We start from the raw sequence: 22,250 nt of genomic DNA on the forward strand, positions 1-22,250 counted from the left end.
GGTGTCAGAGTTAAGGGGGATGGGATGAACTGGGACATGCGGACTGATTCGCATACACTACTGACACTTGTGTAGAATAGATAACTAATGAGAACGTACTGTACACCACGGGGAGCTCTGCTCAGTGCTCCGTGGTGACCTACATGGGAAGGAAATCTAAAAAAAAAAAGAGGGCTATATGTATGCATACAGCTGATTCATTTTGCTGTACAGCAGAAACTAACACAGCATTGTAAAGCAACTATACTCAATGAAATTTTTTTTAAAAATCTGGGAATTAGAAATTTGGTTGACAAAACAGAGACTTGACAGGGATCAAGGAACAGTGGCTCAGGACTGGCAGAAACAGCAAGGTGAGGATGTTGAGGCAAGACAGGCAGTGAGTTTTAGGGTCATGCTGTATGTTGCTGGATATTTTAGGAAACTTCTGTAATGAGCTGTGGAGTCATGTCTGGGTGGGGAGTCTGAAATACTAAAGTAATGCTACTGAAGGTAGTTGAATAGTAAATCCATGTTAATGGAGATGGCAAGCTAGTTAGTAGGTTAGTTAGTTTGGGTTCTAAGGTCTTTGGAGCCTGGCTTGTAAGCCTGGGTGATGATTTTGGCCAAGTGAAAAAAATTGCCCTAAGGTGGTCAAGGACTGATCCGTGACCCAGACATAAGACTTAGCAGGGGCTCTGGGGTTCCATCAGGCTGAGGAGAAATGCCAAAGCAAGGCCACCTCGAGGTTGACATCGAATTGTTTGGTCTCCTCCCAAGCAGGACAGATTGAATTGCTGAAGGCCCCGGGTTGTCTGGGAGCCCAGGAGGTTCTGCCAACAAGGCTGGCAGCTCTGGTGACATTAGGTTAAGAAAGCCATGCGTGAGGCTGATGCTTTGGTTACCGATGGATGGATGAGTGACGAGCTGGTGTTTGTTGATGTCTGACCTGTCAGGACGGGACCATTCTGGCTCCCCTCCAAACCTACACCAAGCTTTGCAGGTCAGAACAGTCTAAAGTGATCGAGGCTAGTGTAGCCAGTGCTTCTCCGGTCCTCCTTTAGCTAGATCTCATCTTGTTGAGCTGATGTCATTGGGGTTTGGTCTTTGCCTTTAGCTTTGGTTTCAGCTTCACTGAAAGAGAACAATGCAATCTGCGGCTACTGACTTTCTTTGCATTAACCTACACTTTGATTTTGCAGAGCATATGCCATTATTTGCACCATGAGGAATGGATCATAGAATTTCCGCTTCCCTATGAAATTGGACTTGACCTACGGTTAATCTATTTTAGAACCTCGGAGTTGATGTGTTCAGGGAGTAGATCTCTGAAATTTGACGAGGGTCCTGTTTGCACCCATGTTACGAGGTGTGATGCCCCTGACTGTAGAAATGAAATGCCAGCAAGAAATGAAACGTGTGCCTTTTGTTTGCCCTGGTCTTTAAACACCACGCATGGTTCATATTGCGCTTCAGAAGAAGTGTTTAGGGACCTCCTGGTTGATCCAGTGACTTAAGGCTGCACTTCCAATGCAGGGGCGCTGGCTTGATACCTGGGGAACTAAGATCCTGCATGCCTCATGGAGCAGCCAAAGAATAAAATAAAGAAGCATTCAGAAACCTGATTTGAAATACATGTAATTCGTGGTTCAGGCTGTTCCAAGGCTGGTGGCCGTCACTGACCACGCTTCGTTCTTGTGTTGAGGTTGTGGGAACCTGCGGGTCAGAGTGAGCCGCTTAGAGACTTGGTGTCGCATATACAGCTTTGTGACATCTTCTCAAATGTGCCCTTCATTAAAATCAGATATGAGAAGGGTTAAAACTTGTTCTTCCCAAGTCTGATGGGAGGTTCTCCTCAGGACCTCCCAATCTGAGGAATGTTTGGGCAGCAATAACCATGATACATCAGCGTGAGGCTGGCAGTCCTGCGTTGCTTGCAGAGTTCATTCAGTTCCTTTTGGAGCCTGATGATGCTAATAGAAGGTGAAGGTTGGCATCAGTTGTGTCTGTGAAGACTAAAGTTCTGTTTCACATCACATGGAAAAGGGAGAGAAAATGAATCACTAGGCATCTACTTAACATGTCGAGCACTGTGCTGGGATCATTTTACTTTCAGTGCTCCGTTTACCAGAAGGATGCTGAAGTCCATCCAGTGCCTGGTCACTGGCATGTCTTTAGCGCAGGGTGACTCAGGGGGGTGCTACTGGCATTTTTGAGCAGGAAAGTTCTTGAATGGGCTGTGGCCTGACTTGTGGGGCATGTGGCACCCCCGCCCCCTCCCACTCAGCACCAGCTGTTCTGCAGTCACTGTAACTGACAAATCCACCCCCCGCCAGTCCTGGTGTCCCCTCCAGGTGGCCATCCTTGTCTCTAGCACTGGCAATAGGCTCTCAATAAACACTGTCAGATATTTTCCAGAGAGTAGGTATGTGCCGCCCATCTCTGGGTGCGTGCCTCTCTTGTAATAGCGTAGGAGATGCGGGGAGTCAGCTTTGTGTTTATTGACTTTTAGCTGTACTGGGTTTTCGTTGCTGCACATGGGCTTTCTCTAGTTGCAGCGAGAGGGATACTCTGTAGCTGTGGTGTGCAGGCTTCTCATTGCAGTGGTTTCTCTTGTTGCAGAGCACGAGCTTGAGATGCTCAGGCTCAGTAGCTGTGGCTCAAAGGGTCTAGAGTGAGCGCTCAGTAGCTGTGGTGCTTGAGCTTAGCAGCTCCACAGCCTGTAGGATCTTAGTCCTGTCTGACAAGGGATTGAACCAGTGTCCCCTGAACTTGCAATTGGATTCTTAACCACTGAACCACCGGGAGGGGGGTCCACAATTTTGTGTCTTTTTTACCTGAGATTTGCATCATATTTTATGCTTGTGAAATAATTATTTATCCTATGCTATATAATTGGAATATAGTTCTTTTTGTTGATTAAAAATGAGTATATTCCAACTACTATCTAGAAAACAGATAATCCCCAAGGACCTACTGTATCGCACAGGGAACCCTGTTCAGTGTTCTGTGGTGACCTATATGGGAAAAGAATCTGAAAAAGAATGGATATATGTGTAGATTCATAAGTGAATCATTCTGCAGTACACCTAAAACTACCACAATACTGTGAATCAGTTATAGTCCAAGACAAAATAAAAGTTAAAAAATGAGTGGATTCCATAGTTAATAGCTTCATTTTACTTACCTTTTCTCTTAAGCATTATGACATCCTCTGTAATAGTCAAGAACATATGATTTACATTCTGGTGTTATATTTTCTTCTTCTCTTTCAACACATCACTTTTGGAGACAAGTTTTTATGGTAGGAATTTACAGAAATGCTGACTACGACAAGTAGCTCGAAGTCAACTTCTCCCTAAATGTTAGCAGTTCTCCATAGAGTTGACTGTCAATGAGTATGTAAACATTTTATCTTTTTGAGGTTAAATTTAACCATTTTCTTGGCAAACTTAAACTGGTAGCAGAGTTATTATTTTTCCTGAATCTTCAGCTGTGTTGTCCTAATTGACTGAGATGATTCCTGCAGACTCTGTGTCATAAATGGATTCTTTTGCACCTCAGTGAAACGAAAGGGACCCTGGGGGTTCATTCATTCATTCAACAGATAGTTGCTTGGGATCCATCAGTGAATCACACAGATAGAATGATTCCTGCTTTCATGCTAGTACCGATGATTTTAAATTATGTGGTGCAGGAAGCTTTCCCAAGAAGGCAGCTCTTCAGCAAAGACCTGAAGAAGGAACGAATTCTTACTGAGTCCCTATTATGCCTCAGGTACTGTTTGAGGTGCCAGAATGGCTAGCTATAACCTCTGTAATCAGCAGAAAATAACTTACATGGCCAGAGGATAAGCATGTAATATGTTTAATGTCACTATTTAAAAAAATCTTTTTGAAGTAACAGCACCAATTTTGGTTAAGTAGGATTGCAATGGGCAAACTATGTGTTTTTAAGGCGATGACTACACTGATAGGAAATAGGAGATATTGTCTTCAAAAGAAAATAGAAAGAGAAGCCCAAGTATGGGATGGGTTTTGTGTCCAGGTTCAGCGGTCCTTGCAGAGGTATGGCTTCTCCCCGGGTGGTGGCATCATGATGGTCACAAGGATCCTCCTGGGGATGATGGTGACGAAGCAGGAGCAACTGCTTTAGAGTAAGGATGGCTTTTGTGGGAGCTGCTTGAAGAACAGTGAGAGTCCAGGGAGCAGGAGTTGGTCCCTACCTTGAATGCTGACCTGTGACCTCGGGCGGGCTGCCTTTGCTCCTCCACACATCAGCTCGACTGCTTATTTGCTGGCCATGCAATTTATGCTCATCATCTTGTTTAGCAAGATAAGGTATAAAAACAGGAGAAGGATGCACTTCACAAGATCACCAGTCAAGTCCTTTTCTAGTTCTCAGATTCCTTTCTCCTTGAGTTGTCCAAGGAAACACTGCTTGTCTGTAGCTTTTGAATTGAAGCCAGGCCACTATGGGGTTAACTGGTTTGTCACAGCGTTAGCTGTGGAGCAGGGCCGGCTCTTGAACTCCTGGTTTTTCTCCTCCTCTTGGCTCCCTACACACCTGGTGTTAAGGAAGTTGACGGCTCTCCTAGCATTTTAGGGGCAGACTGGGTTGGCACTGGTTTTGCTGTGTGTGTGGTCTCACCCCCACAAATGCTAGCCCCAGATTTCACTTTTATTTCCTGAACTTCAAGGAGGACCACCAAGGAGTTAGGGATGGACAGGAGATGGAAGCAAAGCAAGGAATTAACCTTGCTCTGAGACAAAGCCAGGGGTGCCCATTGTCTCGGATAACCTTCCTGTGGTCCAAGGACCTTAAAGTTGATCACAAGACTTCTACTTTTAGTGTATTTATTTTTACCTTCCAAAGATCTGTAAAAGATACACCTGGATGGCCTGCTGGTCCCCTTCAGGTCTAAAGTTCTAAAATTCTCTTGTGTGCAGAGCTGCAGAGGCCAAGTACCTCTGGGTAGATGGACCCGAATGGATTTTATCCCAGGCCTGCAGCATCCCAGGACGGATGTGCGCCAAGCATCCTCAGACTGCATCTTCATGCCACCGTAGTCTGGGTGGTGATGCCGTCTTGCACCACACTTTTTTTTCTTTTAATTAATTAATTAATTTTAATTGGAGGCTAATTACTTTACAGTATTGTAGTGTTTTTTGCCATACATTGACATGAATCAGCCATGGGTGTACATGCGTTCCCCATCCCATCCCATCCCATCCCTTAGGGTCATCCCAGTGCTCCTGAGCACCCTGTCTCATGCATCAAACCTGGACTGGTGGTCTATTTCACATATGGTAATATACATGTTTCAATGCTATTCTTTCAAATCATCCCACCTTTGCCTCCTCCCACAGAGTCCAAAAGACTGTTCTTGACATCTGTGTCTCTTTTGCTGTCTCACATATAGGGTCATCATTACTATCTTTCTAAATTCCATATATATGCATTAGTATACTGTATTGGTGTTTTTCTTTCTGACTGACTTCACTCTGTATAATAGGCTCCGGTTTCATCCACCTCATTAGAACTGATTCAAATGTATTTTTTTAATAGCTGAGTAATACTCCATTGTGTATATGTACCACAGCTTTCTTCTCCATTCATCTGCTGATGGCATCTAGGTTGCTTCCATGTCCTGGCTATTGTAAACAGCTGCACCAGACTTTGATCCACTCCCATGGCTTAAGCGCTGGCTCCCGGACGGTGGAAGTGAGGCCTTCCGACTCTCACCTCTGGCTGTCTCCCTTTTCCGCAGATGATGACCCAGGTGGAGGGGCAGCAGAAGAACCTGGTGCATGCCATCGAGTCTCTCCCGGGGTCTGGTCCCCTCACTGCCTTGGACCAGGACCTACTGCTCCTGAAAGCTACCTCCGCTGCCACCCTCAGCTGCCTCGGGGAGTGCCTGAGCCTGCTCCAGCAGAGCCTGCACCACGCCGGCCAGTCCAGCCACAGGCCGGGAGCCTCGGGTAAGACCTCCCCGGCGGCGGCGCTCCCGGGTCTGCGAGTGCTCGTGGTCTGGTGTGCGCATGTGCCTGTCTGTCCGCTGTGACCTTCTTCCTTTAAATCGCTCCATCTCGCCTTTTATCCAAGTGCTTCTCCGTTTACCCTTTCTCCACCTCGCTTGGGCTGTCTATATTTTTTTCATTTTGCCTATTAGCAGTGTGCCATCCTGTCAACAATTTAACGTTTTCATGAATGCTGTAGAACTCCTTTGAAACTTGCTAGCACTCAATTCTCCGTTGCCTTCTGTTTGTGAATTTTGCACTCAGTGCTGTGTTTGCAAGGTCCGTTGCTCTGCAGCGTCTGGTCTGCTCTTTCTAACTGTGCCTGTGGGGCGTGTCCTCCACACCCTCCCATGATGAGCAGCCGCCTTGCCTCCTGCTCTCTGCCCCGGACCACCATGCCCTCCTCTTTGCTGTCTCCTCAGGGCCTGGTGTGAGATTTTCTCTGGGATACATAACAGATGCATTTCTAGTTGTTTATCAAGAAGTTCGAGATAATAATAAACTCCCTGAAGAGGCTCCAGTCCTTTTGAAGGGAGGTTTCATCGATAAGCAGATGAAAAAATATTAGGGAAGATTAAATTAAATGATAAAGGTGAAAATGGCTTGAGATAGGTCATGTCATAGAGAATTATAAAGCATTAGAAGAGATGCACTGAAGCCTCACTGAGCTTTGTTGCCCAGGATTCAGTTAATTAACGAAGAATGAGGCAATTCAGGTGATGGGAAGCCAAGCCAAGTTATGATGAATGGTCTATATTTCACATTTCCTCCAGGTCCCCACTGCTCTCCTCTGTCACCAAGATTAAGGGGTGATGTTGGTTTCCCAGAGGCAGCTGTGGTGGGGGGGCGGTGAGTTTCTTCTGTAGTACTCACCATCATTTACTAAGCTCTGATTCTATCAGTGTCTACCTTTTGCTACACATTTTACAAATCTTCACAAAGTGTGTATCATTATGCCCATCATGTGGGTGAGCTGAGGCTCAGAGCAGTTAAATGACCTGCCCGAAGCCACCCTGGTACCGCAAAGTCCAGGGGTGGGCTCTGCCCACTGTGGCAGGTGCCTGGGGTCCTTTGTTCAAACCAGAACGGACCACCCAGTAGACTCTGGATTCCCCAAACTGGAACTGGGGACACTGTCCTGCTCACATCTTCATTTTCTTAGGGCAGGTATTTGTAGTTTTTCTTTATTGTTTGGGAAATAGTTTGAGACTTCTAAAAAAGTTACAAGAATAGTATGAAAAATTCTCATCAATCTCCAAATTCTCCAAATGCTATTACGATGTTTGCCCCATATTCTCTGTATGTATAAGCCTATTATAATATTCTAGCCACTAAAGAGTAAGTTGCCGACAATATGTATCTTTACTTCCCTATACCTCAGTGTGAATTTCCTTAAAAAAAGGGCACTCTTCTCTGTAATAACAGTACAATGGTCCAAATCAAGAAATTAACATAAATACAGTCCTCTTCCTAATTTGCAGACCTTACTAAATTTTTTTAAAATTGTATTTGTTTATATTTTTGCCTGCACTGGGTCTTCGTTGCTACATGTGGGTTTTTTCTAGTTGTGATGAGCAGGGGTTACTCTCTAGTTGCGGTGCCTGCACTTCTCGTTGCGGGGGCTTCTCTCGTTGTGGAGAACTGGCTCTAGGGCACACGGGCTTCGGTAGTTGTGGCTCCCCCGCTGTAGAGTACAGGCTCAATAGTTGTGGCACACAGACTTAGTTGCCCCATGGCATTGTCACCTTCCCTGACCAAGGACTGAACCCATGTCCCCTGTGTAGGCAGGCAGATTCTTAATCACTGAGCACCAGGGAAGTCCCGACTTTACGGAAGTTTCCCTTTGACTCTACCCGTGTCTTCTGTAACGAAAGAAAAAACATTCAGGTGCCAGATCTGGGCTTGGGAGAGGCGTGTGTGTCCAGGTGCAGAGTGAAGGCACTCCCTGTGCTTCTTCTCCTTGCTTTTTTCTTCTCTACTTGAAAATTGCGACTTTCCCTGGTCTGGTTTGAGCCTCAGTGACTGCTTTAGGCATTGGGCACACCTCAGCATTAGACTGGGTGCTTCTCAAAGTTCCTAGAACTCTTCTTGCACCAGAACCTGCATCTAGGCTCTGCGAACAAATGGGCTCATTCCAAGAAGGGGTGGCTAAGAAACTTGAACCATTTTCTTGTGCCTGAAATTCATGCCTTATCTTTTTCTTCAGGGTGACTTTCTAGTAAATTTCGAATTTTCGTTCCAGATTTTCATTCTTTCTCTGGGGTTTTTAAGGGCTGGAAGGACAAAGCTTGAGGTCGAATTTCAGATGTGGTGAGAGGTTGAAATGGGGACTGTCTGGGGGGGACGCAGGAGACCACGCAATGTCGTGGACACTGCCCCACCCACCCTGCTGCCTCCTGGGGGGAGTGGTCGTCCTGTCCCTTCCGGGACCTGACTCCGTTGTCCATCCACCCTTCCTTTTAGCCATTTTTACCGGGGAACTTGGCTGAAGGTTGGAGAGTAGAACATGAAGCATCATAAAGGTTATTCTGTTTCTTTGTCTTCCTAACCCTTTCCAAAGTTACATTCCATATAACACAGCCCTTTGCATTTTAAAACATTCTGCACGTGTCTTTTAAATCTGTGCCAGCACATTTAGGGGAAAAAAGGTGGAATTACATCCTCATCCAAAGCATCATAGTTGCCTGCAGTTAAAACAGAATTCCAGGATCTCAAGCTAATGGAATGGAAGAACCTGGCGACCCCAGGAGTGTCATCTCAAAATGCATTTGTTAAGAACCTCAGGGTTCTTTGGGTTGATAGGGACTGTAGCAGCCTGACTCCTGCTGATAAAAACTTAATGGTTATATCCAAGGAGTGCCAGACTGGGTTGATGGAAATAAAAATCTCATTAAAGCGAACCTCTATCAGGCTTTCCTCCAGAGCAGTGGTCCCCAGCCTTTTGGGCACCAGGAACCGGCTTTGTGAAAGACACTTTTTCCATGGACCGGAAGTTGGGGGATGGTTTCCGGATGATTCAAGCACATTACATTTATTCTGTACTTTTTTTTTTATTATTATCAGCTCCACCTCAGATCATCAGGCATTAGATTTTGGAAGTTGGGGACCCCTGCTCTAGAATTTCAAGGGGCAGGGGGTGAGGGGTGGGGCGCAGATCGTGCGGCACAGCCGATATCTGTAGGCACTGTTCATGAAATCTCTTTGCTTTCTGATCCCTTCTGCACTGATTTTTTTTTTTTTTCTTTCTGCCCCTCTTTGGAATCAAAACCAATCTGTGATCTCTCAGCATCTTCTGTAGCTTCTTGTTGCATCTTCTGGGGAACCTGGTGGCTCTAGAGCCTTTGTCTGCAGATGTTGCTCCCTGACCTCAATTTCATTTCAAACAGAGTGACTGGACCAAGGTGGAGAATTACTTGAGCTCTCCTCTGTGCCCACCTACACATTTCAGGCTCGGGTCCTGTCTCCGATGTTACCTCTGAGATAATTCAGGGCTGAAATGCTTCATCTAACTTCTGTTTATGGAGAGGTTTGTAGCTAAAATTTATAAAGGAACGTGGCTTCTTGGTCCAGGCTTATGTTCCCCAGTTCTCCTCTGTCCTGGTGACTGAATCTTCTCCAGCATTTTGATAGAGGCAGATGTGTGATGGGATGGGGCAGGTGGGCATCTGGTTTCCTGAGTCCAGATATGTGCCTCTGATTTTCCGTGATGTGACAAGTCAGGGCTGCACCAGAGCTGGAGATGGCTGGGCTGCTTGGGAGTCTGTGCTGGAGTGGGATTCCAGACCTTAAAGTGGTCTAGGGGGGCAGAGCAGTCTGCTGCCTGTGCTTCTGGGGAGTTCCTTATCTGATAAGGGAACATGATTCAAAGGTAGCACAGACACCTGTGATCAGACCAGCATGTTCCTGTGCACTGTGAGAGCTGGCTACCACCCTATGGTGGGTGCAGGACATGCTGGGAGAGAACGCTGGGGTTAGAGCTGCTGGAGTGGGGTGGCAGAGGAATCTGCATGGATAATGCTCATGCCCTTGGACATGAATCAGGGCTAGAGACCAAGACACATGTAATTGAAGAGAGGGGAACCGGAGCAGAATTTAATATGCACTTCTTAACTTGCCCTTCCAGTAACTGTTTCATTCTCTTTTAAGATTTATAAGGATTGTCGGTTAATAAGCCAGTTGCATTGGTTCCTGCTATTTGGGGGTTTTGGCCAAAAGGGTCAAATAGATGAGACTTTTTCCTTTTGGCCGCGCCACACAGCATGTGGGGTCCAGTTCCCTCATCAGGGCTTGAACTCAGGCCTCCTGTGTGGGAAGTGTGGAGTCTTAACCACTGTGCCGGGGTCCAGCCCTGGCTGATCCAGGGTATTCGAAGGAGAGACGGCATAGGCGACCTATTTATTTAAATATTTATCAAAAATATAAACAGTAATAGAATGAGGATAGCTCAGTGAGGAAATTCAGTGGAGAAAAGAGGCTGAGTAGCTTGGTTTACGCGGGAGACCAATAAAACTTCAAGACAAGAAGTTTGCACCACTTATGTAGGCCGCAGGCGTCCTTCCGTTCTCCCGAAGGAGAGGAGACACTGAGGCCTCCCCGGTCGGATCTTAGAAGCCCAGGCATAATTAGTAAGCATGGTGGGTTCCGTGCTCCAGATGGAGACTCAGCCAGAGTGAGAGAGAAAGCGACATGGGGAGACCAAGTTTCGGTGAACAAGGCCCGCACTTTATTTTCCAAAGTAGTTTTTATACCTTAAGTTATGCATAGAGGATAATGGGGGAAGGGGTAGAGTCATGCAGCAAGCCAGGCTTTCTTCCTGCAAACTTATCATATGCAAAAGTTCAGGTGATTTGCATCATCTTCTGGCCAGGAGGCCTGTTAACATTTTAAGAAACTTATTTTTCTCTAAAGGTGATTATTCTAAAGTCAGGGGCCAGCCTCCAAAAAGCATTGGACAAAGCTGCATTCCTATAGGGCAAAGGTGAGGTGGGCTCAATCAAGAAAAGACTTAACTCAAGGGTCCAAGGTTACAAACATTGAGGCTACTACTTACATTTCTATACACCCATTATATCAATCAATACACTACCAAGGACACAGTAGGTAAGGAGTATGGAGACTTAGCAGCAAACATTGGCTCAATAAGCGAAAAACCCTTCACCAATACAATTTCTAACCAATCTTTTAACTACTCAAAGGAATCTGTGTTTAGACAGTTTAGAACATCTCCTGCCTCTCACAGTTGGGAGGCTCTGAGCCAACATGTGGCCGGAAAAACCTATTCAGGCAGGCTAGAGGACTTCCAAAGGAGTTTGTAGGTTGAAACACTGTCACAACCAGGAATTATTAACTGGAGCTGTAAGCTAACTTTTTTCAGAGAGAAGTAGTCGGGGACAGCCCCCCTGTGAAGTCAGAGGTGTAGGTGAGAGCACAAAGCAGAAAGTAGGCAGACTCTGGTTTGAGGGTAGATGCTCGAGAATTTCCAGGGGGACTCCTGAGGCTCGATCCCGCCTTTGCGTATGCCGAGCCTCCTTCCTCATGACCTTTGTCATGGGCGGAGTTCCTCACGCTGGCTCCCGGCAGTGGTAGAATTCCAGTTGAGCTATTCCAGATCCTGAAAGATGATGCTGTGGAAAGTGCTGCACTCAATATGCAATATGCACTCAATATGCAATATGCTGGCCCCCGGCACCACTGGACCATCAGGAAAGTCCTGGTGAGACTATTGTAGGGGCCTTTCTGGGCTTTTCCCACTTGTTGACTTCTTCCTTCTGTTCTGCTTCACTTTTTCCCAGAAACAACTTCAGATTCTCAACTTTCATCCCTTTTCCCCACTCAGACCCCTTTTTTCCCTCTGCCCCTACAATGTCTATCTTTTCTCTTTCTCTATCCATCTTTCTCTCCTGACACCCAGTGCTTCTGGTGGCAGTGCGTCCCATTTAAGTCACCTTCCCTTATTTTGTGATTAAAAGTCAAGATAAAAATGTGATGATCCCTTCAGTAAGCAGCATATTTGGAAATACTACCATTGCAGAATATTTCAGATGGGTAGTTTTATTTATTTTTTTACAGCGGTCAAAACAGATTGATTGGCACTTCCTCCATAAAGAAAGCCGTCAGATCCTACCATACCAGCTCTTCATCGTAAATACACCCTATGTTTTCCCCCACGCTTGTAAATGTCAGTCTTACTTGGGGAAAGCCCTCTCAGATTGACTGCACCCCAGAGGCGGGAGTTCACTGTGTTACAGGAACAGTGGGGGGCCTTCCAGTGCCTCCCCTGTCACTGGCCTCTGTCTGGGCAGAGGCATCACAGCACTGGTGTGGGTACTGCAGCCTCCAGCGCTCCAGCAAGGGGTAAGCTGAGGCCAAGCGCAGAGTCAGACAGTCCCACAGTCAAAGCTTTAAGCCCGTGGTTAAATCTTCTGTAGCTTTCTTTCTGCTTCTGGTTGGTTAAGAGAACCAGAAAGTCCCCCCTCCCTCTTTTTTCTTGGGTTTCTTGTGTCTACTAAGGCGTGTTGTGTGAGGAGCTGCAGGCATACGTCAAAACCTGGGGTAAGCACTGGTTTGCACATTGGTGAAAACCTGACCCATTGCCTTGCTCCTCTCTCCCACTGGATCATCTCTGATGGTCTGCCACTCAGGAGCTTTAAGGTGGACTGGAAAGTGAAAGGTAATTGACATACACCCAGTAGGCTACGGTCAGCAGCCACGTGGTAATGTTAGATCCTGGTTTTCTTTGCATTTGTACTTGCTGGTATGTCTGTGATCATCTTTCTGTCATAGACCTTCTGAGTCACTTTCTGTAGGTTTTCTCACTTGTCCAACACATCTGTAGTAAAACACACCTTGAGCCTCTGTGCCACTAAGAAAAAGGTGCCAGTTAATCTATGACACATCGTTGAGCATAAGATGGACTCTGATTTCAGAGATGTTAAAATGTGAAAATTGGTGTGTCTTTGGATTAATGAAATCTGGTTTAGACTTGTGTTTTGTTTTATGACACAACCTTGAGAATTTATCTTTCAAACACATCATACAGCCAGTTATTTTTTTTCCTTACACTGATGCTTGTTTTTCTGTTAGTCTCCATTACGCTTTTTGTTTCTGTGTTCCTATGCTGCTTTTCTTGTTTCCTTTCATTTTGCTACACAGGTTGTGCTTCCTTTTCTTTAGCGTTTTAGGGGGAAATATGTATATAAATTATAGTAGTGGTTACACTGCAGTCTTCGAAAAGATTCATTGACTTGTATTATTGTAATTGTCAAAATCAAGAATGACACATTGTGTAGAGTGATGAAGACTCAGAATACTTTAATTTCCTTTTTTTCTCGGTAGACTTCCCGATTTTTGATTAAAATATAATGTGGGAGATATTATAAATATTTTAATATTAATTTAATACTTAATAATGTGTAATAATGATTCAGATCAGATCAGTCGCTCAGTCATGTCCGACTCTTTGCGACCCCATGAATTGCAGCACGCCAGGCCTCCCTGTCCATTACCAACTCCCGGAGTTCACTCAGACTCATGTCCATCGAGTCATTGATGCCATCCAGCCACCTCATCCTCTGTGGTCACCTTCTCCTCTTGCCCCCAATCCCTCCCAGCATCAGAGTCTTTTCCAATGAGTCAACTCTTCCCATGAGGTGGCCAAAGTACTGGAGTTTCAGCTTTAGCATTATTCCTTCCAAAGAAATCCCAGGGCTGATCTCCTTCAGAATGGACTGGTTGGATCTCCTTGCAGTCCAAGGGACTCTCAAGAGTCTTCTCCAACACCACAGTTCAAAAGCATCAATTCTTCGGCACTCAGCCTTCTTCACAGTCCAACTCTCACATCCATACATGACCACTGGAAAAACCATAGCCTTGACTAGATGGACCTTTGTTGGCAAAGTAATGTCTCTGCTTTTGAATATGCTATCTAGGTTGGTCATAACTTTCCTTCCAAGGAGTAAGCGTCTTTTAATTTCATGGCTGCAGTCACCATCTGTAGTGATTTTGGAGCCCCCCAAAATAAAGCCTGACACTGTTTCCACAGTTTCCCCATCTATTTGCCATGAAGTGATGGGACCGGATGCCATGATCTTCGTTTTCTGAATATTGAGCTTTAAGCCAACTTTTTCACTCTCCTCTTTCACCTTCATCAAGAGGCTTTTTAATTCCTCTTCACTTCTGCCATAAGGGTGGTGTCATCTGCATATCTGAGGTTATTGATATTTCTCCCGGCAATCTTGATTCCAGCTTGTGTTTCTTCCAGTCCAGCGTTTCTCATGATGTACTCTGCATATAAGTTAAATAAGCAGGGTGACAATATACAGCCTTGACGTACTCCTTTTCCTATTTGGAACCAGTCTGTTGTTCCATGTCCAGTTCTAACTGTTGCTTCCTGACAAATCTCTTTAAAAGAATTTTGACTTAATCGTCAGTGGTGTTTCATGTTTTCAAGAAGTATTTAAATTCAGTTCCAGGGCTAGGATGGGGTGTGATGAGTGGAACAACTATTGTGAGCACAAATTTAACGGTACCAAAATCATTGAGATAAATTATGTTTTAATGCAATATCTTTAAACCAAAATTAATGCAAAAAAATCCAGGATGAACAAAATATCAAAATCTTAAAGTCAGGACTTGACTGGGAGAGGCAACTGAGTCCTTTAAGACATTTTTTTGTTTTGACACTAATTTTGATTTAAATAATATTGCATGAACGTGACATTTATCTTGATGACTGAGTGTCTTGATGCCTGTTTAAATTTTACCCAGAGGCAAGTGCCTTTTCCCTCCCGAGCCCCAGCCCTGCTTAGCCTTGCGTTCAGCTGGGTTCATCGCTCACTGCCGCTCCTTTCATGCAGCTTCTCCGGTCTTGAGTTCTTTATCCTGGTGCTTTTCTTCATGTCTTGGGATATGTCCTCAAGTCATTTTTTCCCCGGAAAGTGGGATATTTTCTGAGTCCCTGCAGTGGTACTCAGAAGGCATAGAGGGTAGAGTTTGAGAGTCTGGGTTCTAGGCACAGGTGGCCTGGGTGTTCATCTGCCATTTACCCCTGACACTTACTGGCTCTGCGTGCCTTTTTGTTTATCTGTCAAGAGGTAGGTCCTAGGACTTACCTTATGGGTCGTCATTAGATGAGTTAACACACAAAAATTCCACATGATAGGGACTTGCCTGGTGGTCCAGTGGTTAAGACTCTGCTCCCAGTGCGGGGGCCCAGGTTTGATCCCTGATTGGGGAACTAGATTCAGTATGCTGCAACTGGGAGTTTGCAAGCCACAACTAAAGATGCTGCAAATAAAAAAGGAAGAAGATCCTGCATGCCACAAATAAGACCTGGCCCAGCCAAATAAATAAATATTAAATAATAATTTTAAAAAGAAATTTTTTTGCATAGTAGTCCTTGGCACCTAGCAAGAGCTCAACAAGTGCTGACTGTTTTCAGCGGAGGAAAGATAATTTGTCCGAAGACAAGCATTATCTTTCCAGCCTCGCACCCACCCAGAAATATGTAGATATTCATTTACATTCTTCTCTTCACCTGTCAACTTTTGGCATTTAGCGTTGTGGCAAAAGCCAAGACTAGCTTGATTTTTTTTCCCCCTTTAAGGCAAGTCTAACTGTTCTGCCTAAATGAATGGAAAATTTTTCCTCTTGATTTTTTTTTTTTAATTAAAAAGTGTTGCCAAACTTCATGAGCCAGGCATTCATTAAACTCTTCTATTTTTATGTGTGTTTGACATTTCAGTAAGAAAAAAACCTAAGAAAATATTGGAAGCTGTGTGTAGATATGAGTGTTTTCTGATTGGTTTTGCTGGACTGTGGTGGGCTGTTTTCACAGGACCCATAACCCACTCTTTAGCTCCGGCTGTGTGTTTCTTCTGTTCTTGTTTATTGTTTTTTTCCATTTGTCTCGGTGATCTCTTTCAACTTAAAGGTCTCTGCTGTGTACCTTCTGTCTTTAAACAATTTTTATTATTTATTTTTGTCTGCACTGGTCTTTGTCGCTGTGCACGGGCTTTCTCTAGTTGCAGTGAGTGGGGCCGGTCTCTAGCTGTGGTTTGCGGGCTTCTCACGGTGGCGGCGTCTCCTGTTGCAGAGCACGGGCTCTAGAGCACTGGCTCAGTAGTTGCTGTGCGTGGTCTTAGTTGCTCCGTGGCATGTGGAATCTTCCTGGACTAGGGGTCGAACACATGACCCCTACATTGGTAGATGGCTTCTTAATCTCTGGACCACCAGGGAAGCCCTGAATCTTCTGTCTTATTGCTCACCCTTGTGCCCTTGGCAGCTGCTCACTAGTAGAACTTCATCTTGACACACTACTTACTTGACTTTCTACAGTGTTGATTCAGTTTTAACCTTGTTTCAATACTGAAACCTTGTTTCAGTATTAACCTTAATTCTGCTAATTAAGCCCACAGTATGGCTTCATTTCCTCATAATTCCTTCCTGCCTCCATCTCTTTCTTCACCTCAGCCTGTTTTCTTCTCCTGGCTCTGTGTTCTTGTTTCATAGTGGTTACTTTATTTTGTATTGTTTCAAGGAGACACCTCTCCTGATGTTTTCTCTGACACCTTACCATTAGAGTGAATTTCAGAGATATATTGTTCCTCTCAGCCTTCTGAGTATCCTTCTCAGGATACTGTTTCTTTTCTCAAGCACTGTAGAGTCCTTTAAAAACAAACAAACAAAAAAAAACAGTGGAAACTTTAGAATTAGCCAGCTGCACTCAGTTTAGATGATCCCAATTTTATTGGCAGCATCCGAAGCATCATAGTCAGGAGCCAATTGGACATATGCCTTCTTCCCTCCCTCAGGCCTGATGAGGGTGTTGACCTTGGCCATGTTGATGTCATAGAACGTCTTCATAGCCTGTTTACTCTGGTCCTGGTTGACCTTGACATCCACAGTGAACACCAGTTGTGTTGTGTCTTCTGTTATCTTCGTGGCTGACTTGCTGGTTGAGGGGGAACTTGATGGCATAGTGGTCTATGTTTCCCCCAGGGGCACTCTTCTGGGGATATGTGGGCTCCCTCCTGAGCCACAGTGTTTCGGGCCACTGGAAGATGAGTAATGTATGGATCTTCTTTTTTCATTTTATGGCCGTGGATGCCTTTCAACGCTGCTTCCTTGGCCTTCAAGGCCTTTGCTTTGGTTTCGGCTTTGGGAAGGGTTGGGGCTGAGAGGAAGGAAAATGAGGGTGCAGCGGCCCCCACTACCCATCTTCAGTGCAGAATTGATCAATTTATACAGCCTTTATCATTCACTCTGTTAGAATTTCCCCCCTGTATCCTCACACAATGTAGGCCTATCCAGACTCCCAAACCAGTGACTGGGGATCAGAGCAGCTGGACTGGTTGGTCTGAGGTGGGCTTCTCTCCTGTCCTCACTCACTGGGCTTTAATGCTCAGAATCTGTAGAATGTACAAAAAACTACATTTCCCAGCATGCATTGCCACCTCCCTTTCTGTCCTGGTCTTTGCTGAGTTTTTAGGGAGAAGAGGAAGGCAGACAGTAAACGAATGAACAGAGTGAGTTCAGTTCAGTCGCTCGGTTGTGTCCAACTCTTTGTGACCCCATGGACTGCAGCATGCCCGGCCATTGCCTGGAGCTTCTCAAACTCATGTCCATTGAGTTGGTGATGCCATCCAACCATCTCATCCTCTGTTGTCTCCTTCTCCTACCTTCAATCTTTCCCAGCATCAGGGTCTTTTCCAGAGCCGGAAGACAGTAAAACAACTATCAGGATGGAGGGGAGCCTGCGGCGTGCTGCCTTGGCCGCCATGGTCCTGGGCAGGGGGCCTCTCTGAGTGAGTGATGGTTGAGTCGATCCCTGGATTTATGTGGGAGACCTCCTCCACCAGGTAGATGAATGAAGGATGTCAGTCTTAGCAGGGAAATAGTGCCCACCAAGACTCTCATTACTTTGAAGAGCTTGAAAAAACATAGCCTTGCTTGGGCATTGTGAACAGCAGAGGGAGAAGAGCAGATGGCGGGCAGCGTCTGAGCACTGAAGGGCGACTGAGTTCTCGTTCATGTGAGGCAGTTGAGCCAACCTTCCCTTACTCACTCCTGCTCTCAGGCTGAGGACGAAATCCCCAGGTTCAGCTGAGTGTGAGGCCAGTTCTGTGTCTAACGGCAGGACTGTGGTAGGGTGTAGAAATCTGCCTCCGGTTACTTCCTGTCCCCTTAGGAAGCATATACAACTATTCTACAGTAACCCATGACTCTTAGGAAGGTTGGCGATGCCTCGGTGGCTCAGTGCTTAAGGAACCCGCCTGCTAGTGCAGGAGCCACAGGAAACCCGAGTTCCATCCCTGGGTCAGGAAAACCCCCTGGAGGAGGGCATGGCAACCCACTCCAATACTCTTGCCTGGAGAATCCCAGGGACAGAGGAGCCTGACAGTCTACAGTCCGTGGGGTCGCAAAGAGGCCCAACTGAGCATACATGCTTACAAAGGTTAGTATTAGAGTTAGAAAGGTTTTCTTGTTGTTCTCAAGGATCTAGGGAAGATTAGAAAAATGCTTTATAGGGAGTTCCCTGGCAGTCCAGTGGTTAGGACTTTTGATTCTGCTGCTGGAGGCCTGGGTTCAATCCCTGATAATGGCACTAAGATCCTGCAAGCCACGTGGCATGGCCAAATAAAGAGAGAAAGAAAATAAACATTTTATAAACATCAATCTGGTAACCCCAAAAGTGTTTTTTGCTATAATGGCATGACCACATCTGTCTTCAGTGATGTGGCTTCTTGACTTCTGCCACGCTGGCTGCATCTAATGGCTGTGGGCTTGTGACGTCATCACACTGCAGATGTCTTTTCTCAGCTCTGGTCATCAGATTGCACTCAAACTGCATTTTGAGCAGCCTGTGTCTGATAAAATTCTACGTTGCTTTTATTTTTTGCCCACGTCGTGCGGGATCTTTCCTGACCAGGGATTGAACTTATGCCCCCTGCTTTGGGAACTACGGGACCGCCAGGGGAGTCCTCGACTTTTGTTTTTTTATTGTAAATATTTTAAAGTATTTTTAAACAGATTTAAAAAAATTTTTATATTTAATAAAAACACCCTTAAGGAGATGTGGCAGACTTGTTTTTGTCCAAGAATAGAGAGAGACACAGCCTATGGTGATTCTGATATGGCCATTATGCAGAGACCCGTTTATGAATAGATGATCTGAATCTACACTTCAGTCTACTGAATCAACTGAAATCCACCACCGTCCACTTAAAGCTGGGCCCACTTCATGTTGGGCTTCTTATCTAGTGTGATTCCTCTTGACCTCTAAATGTTGGATTTGGAAAATGCTTGGCATCATCCTCGGTCTTTATTTCAGAAAGCATCCTGGGATGGCACGGGCCCAAGTCGCACTCCACAGAGCAGCTGAAAAATGGGACACTTGGCTCCTTGCCATCAGCCAGCGCCAGCATCACCTGGGCCATTTTACCCAACTCCACGGAGGACGAGCAAGCCTTCCCGCCAGAGCCAGAGCCAGAACCAGAGGTGAGCCGCCTGTCCTCTCTAGCACCGCATATGGCTTGTCTTAGTGCTTGCTGGGAAAGAGAGTAATTATATTTGTAACTTGCTCATCTCAGGATTTTAAGAGGAGACCAATGATAAAATGGAAGCATCCCTAGGGGAGACAAAATCACCCCCGAGCATGCCTGTTCTCCTGCCTGGCAGCTGCCGTGGGCGAATTATGATGCAACCTATGGGGAATCTCCTATTTTCATTGAAATGGAAGTTATTTTCATATTGAGCAGGAGAGATTCTAACGCACCCACTGACGTGACGCCTGTTGACACGATGGGAGCAGTTACAATATATTATATCACTCCCCTGAAATAGCAGCTTCTTTGTATTGGTTGTGCTAATACCGTGAGCACCTGCCTCCCACTCTCACTCTCCGCATGCTACAGAACCGGGCGAGCCCACGGGCAGTGGCTGGGGCTCTTCCAGGCGCTGCACTGCAGCTCAGGTCCAGGGACGAGCAGCTCTGTCGACCTTAGCGGCCAGCCAGACCCCCACAGGCTCCCCGGGGCCTGTGATCTGCCTGCACGATGCTCCTTGACTGACGGCGCCTCTGAGTGGCAGCTGGAGAGAAGCCAATGCAGCCTGCCTTTGGTTCATTTCTCCCGTGTCACGAGTGAATTTCTGTTTCCCTGTTTCTTTGCATGCACGTTTCCTGTTGACGTGATCTCGTGAACTGGGCTGGGACCTACTGTAACCACATGTTAGAGGTGGTTCTTCGTTTTAGTTGAAATCACTTCGGCTACAGAATTATAGAACAAGATCTATTTTGTAAGGGTGCAAGCCCCAAAGCAGCGTCTTGGATCAGATGGTGTTGGTTCTCCATTGGCATTTTCCTCCCAGCTTCACGTGGTTCTTTTCTCCGAGGGTGACTAAAGGGCCTAGGTCTTCCAGAGGCAGGGTTAGCCTGCCCACAGAGCATTTCATCAGCATCTGTAAGGTGACTTCACAGAGTATGAAATGATGGGGGGTGTGAGGTTTTGAAAGGCCTCTGCCTAGCCATGCACCAAGTTTCAGGTGGGGAACACTTGCAGCTGACATGTAGTTGCCTTGCAAGGTAAGTTGGCAACCGAGAAGTTGATTGGAGCTTGGTGTTGGGTAGCTCTTTTGAGAGCCTTGGGTGGGGTCACGTTTGAGGAGGGGTACTTTGCTGCTAAGGGGCTGAGAACTCCAGTCCCTTCCGTTCCATTGGGAAAGAAGCTTTGGGACTTCACACCATAATACACATACTTAAAACTTGCTCTAGAAAGAAGTGAAAAGAGAAATTCTTAGATCTTCAGAAATAATTGTTTAAATCCTGTGCACAGCAGCATCACGGAAATCCTAGCAGAGACTGTCATCTAATAGGCTTTAAAAAAAATTTATTTATTGAAGTCTAGTTGATTTATACTGTGTTAATTTGTGCTGTACAGCAAAGTGATTCAGTTATACATAATTCTTTTTTAAAATATTCTTTTCCATTATGGTTTATCACAGGTGTTGAATATATCAGTAGACCCTCGTGCCATACAGTAGGATCTTGCTGGCTATCCATTCCATAAAAGAGTTTGCATCTGCTAACCTCAACCTCCCAATCTCTCAGTCCCCAGTCCCCCCCGCCTTGCCACCTACAAGTCTGTTCTCTGTGTCCATGAGTCTGTTTGTGATAGGTTCATTTGTATCATATTTTAGATTCCACAGGTAGGTGATATCGTATGGTATTTGTCTTTCTCCTTCTGACTTACTTCACTTAATGTAATAATCTCTAGTTGTGTGTATATATATATATATAATTATAATTATATATATAATGGAATACTAGTCAGCCTTAACGAATGAGCAACCTGGATGCAGCTAGAGATTATTACACACACACACGTGTGTGTGTGTGTCTGTGGTGTGTGTATTCTTTCTGCATTCATCTGTCAGTGGGTATTTAGGCTGTTTCCATGAACACTGGGGTGCAGGTATTTGAATTAGAGTCGTGTCTGGATATATGCCCAGGAGTGAGATGGCTGGATCATGTGGTCATTTTGTGTTCAGTTTTTTCTGAGGCCCCTCTGTAGTGTTTTTCACTGTAACTGCAGCAGCGTACATTCCAAACAACAGTGTAGGAGGGTGCCCTTTTCTCTACATCTTCTCTAGCATTTGTTACTTGTAGACTTTTTAAAGATAGCCATTCTGACCAGTGTGAGGTAGTACTTTGTGGCAGTTTTGATTTGCATTTCTTTAATCATTAGCTTACTCCTTGGAAGGAAAATTATGACCGACCTAGACAGCATATTAAAAAGCAGAGACATTACTTTGTCAATAAAGGTCCGTCTCGTCAGGGCTATGGTTTTTCCAGTGGTCATGTATGGATGTGGGAATTGGACTATAAAGAAAGCTGAGCACCAAAGAATTGATGCTTTTAAACGGTGGTATTGGAAAAGACTCTTGAGAATCCCTGGGACTGCAAGGAGATCCAACCACTCCATCCTGAAGGAGATCAGTCCTGGGTGTTCATTGGAAGGACTGATGCTGAAGCTGAAGCTCCAATACTTTGGCCACCTCATGCGAAGAGTTGACTCATCTGAAAAGAGCCTGACGCTGGGAAGGATTGAGGGCAGGAGGAGAAGGGGCTGACAGAGGATGAGATGGTTGGGTGGCATCACCGACTCAGTGGACATGAGTTTGGGTGAACTCCATGAGTTGGTGATTTACAGGGAGGCCTGGCGTCCATGGGGTCGACAAGAGTCAGACACGACT

The 22,250-nt window shown here is 45.5% G+C and overlaps 1 protein-coding gene across 1 annotated transcript in view; it reads left to right on the plus strand.

Annotated features, from left to right (window-relative positions):
- OSBPL10 (oxysterol binding protein-like 10) overlaps window positions 1-22,250 on the plus strand; it is a 344,792-nt gene that overhangs the window by 251,411 nt on the left and 71,131 nt on the right. The window contains exons 5-6 of the mRNA XM_010835557.1: window positions 5,750-5,960; window positions 19,330-19,496. Coding sequence (XP_010833859.1) covers window positions 5,750-5,960; window positions 19,330-19,496 — 378 coding nt within the window. The remainder of the gene's footprint in view (window positions 1-5,749; window positions 5,961-19,329; window positions 19,497-22,250) is intronic.

Source organism: Bison bison, unplaced genomic scaffold (assembly GCF_000754665.1).
Source record: "Bison bison bison isolate TAMUID 2011002044 unplaced genomic scaffold, Bison_UMD1.0 scf7180017864043, whole genome shotgun sequence".
In the NCBI taxonomy this organism is placed as follows: domain Eukaryota; kingdom Metazoa; phylum Chordata; class Mammalia; order Artiodactyla; family Bovidae; genus Bison; species Bison bison.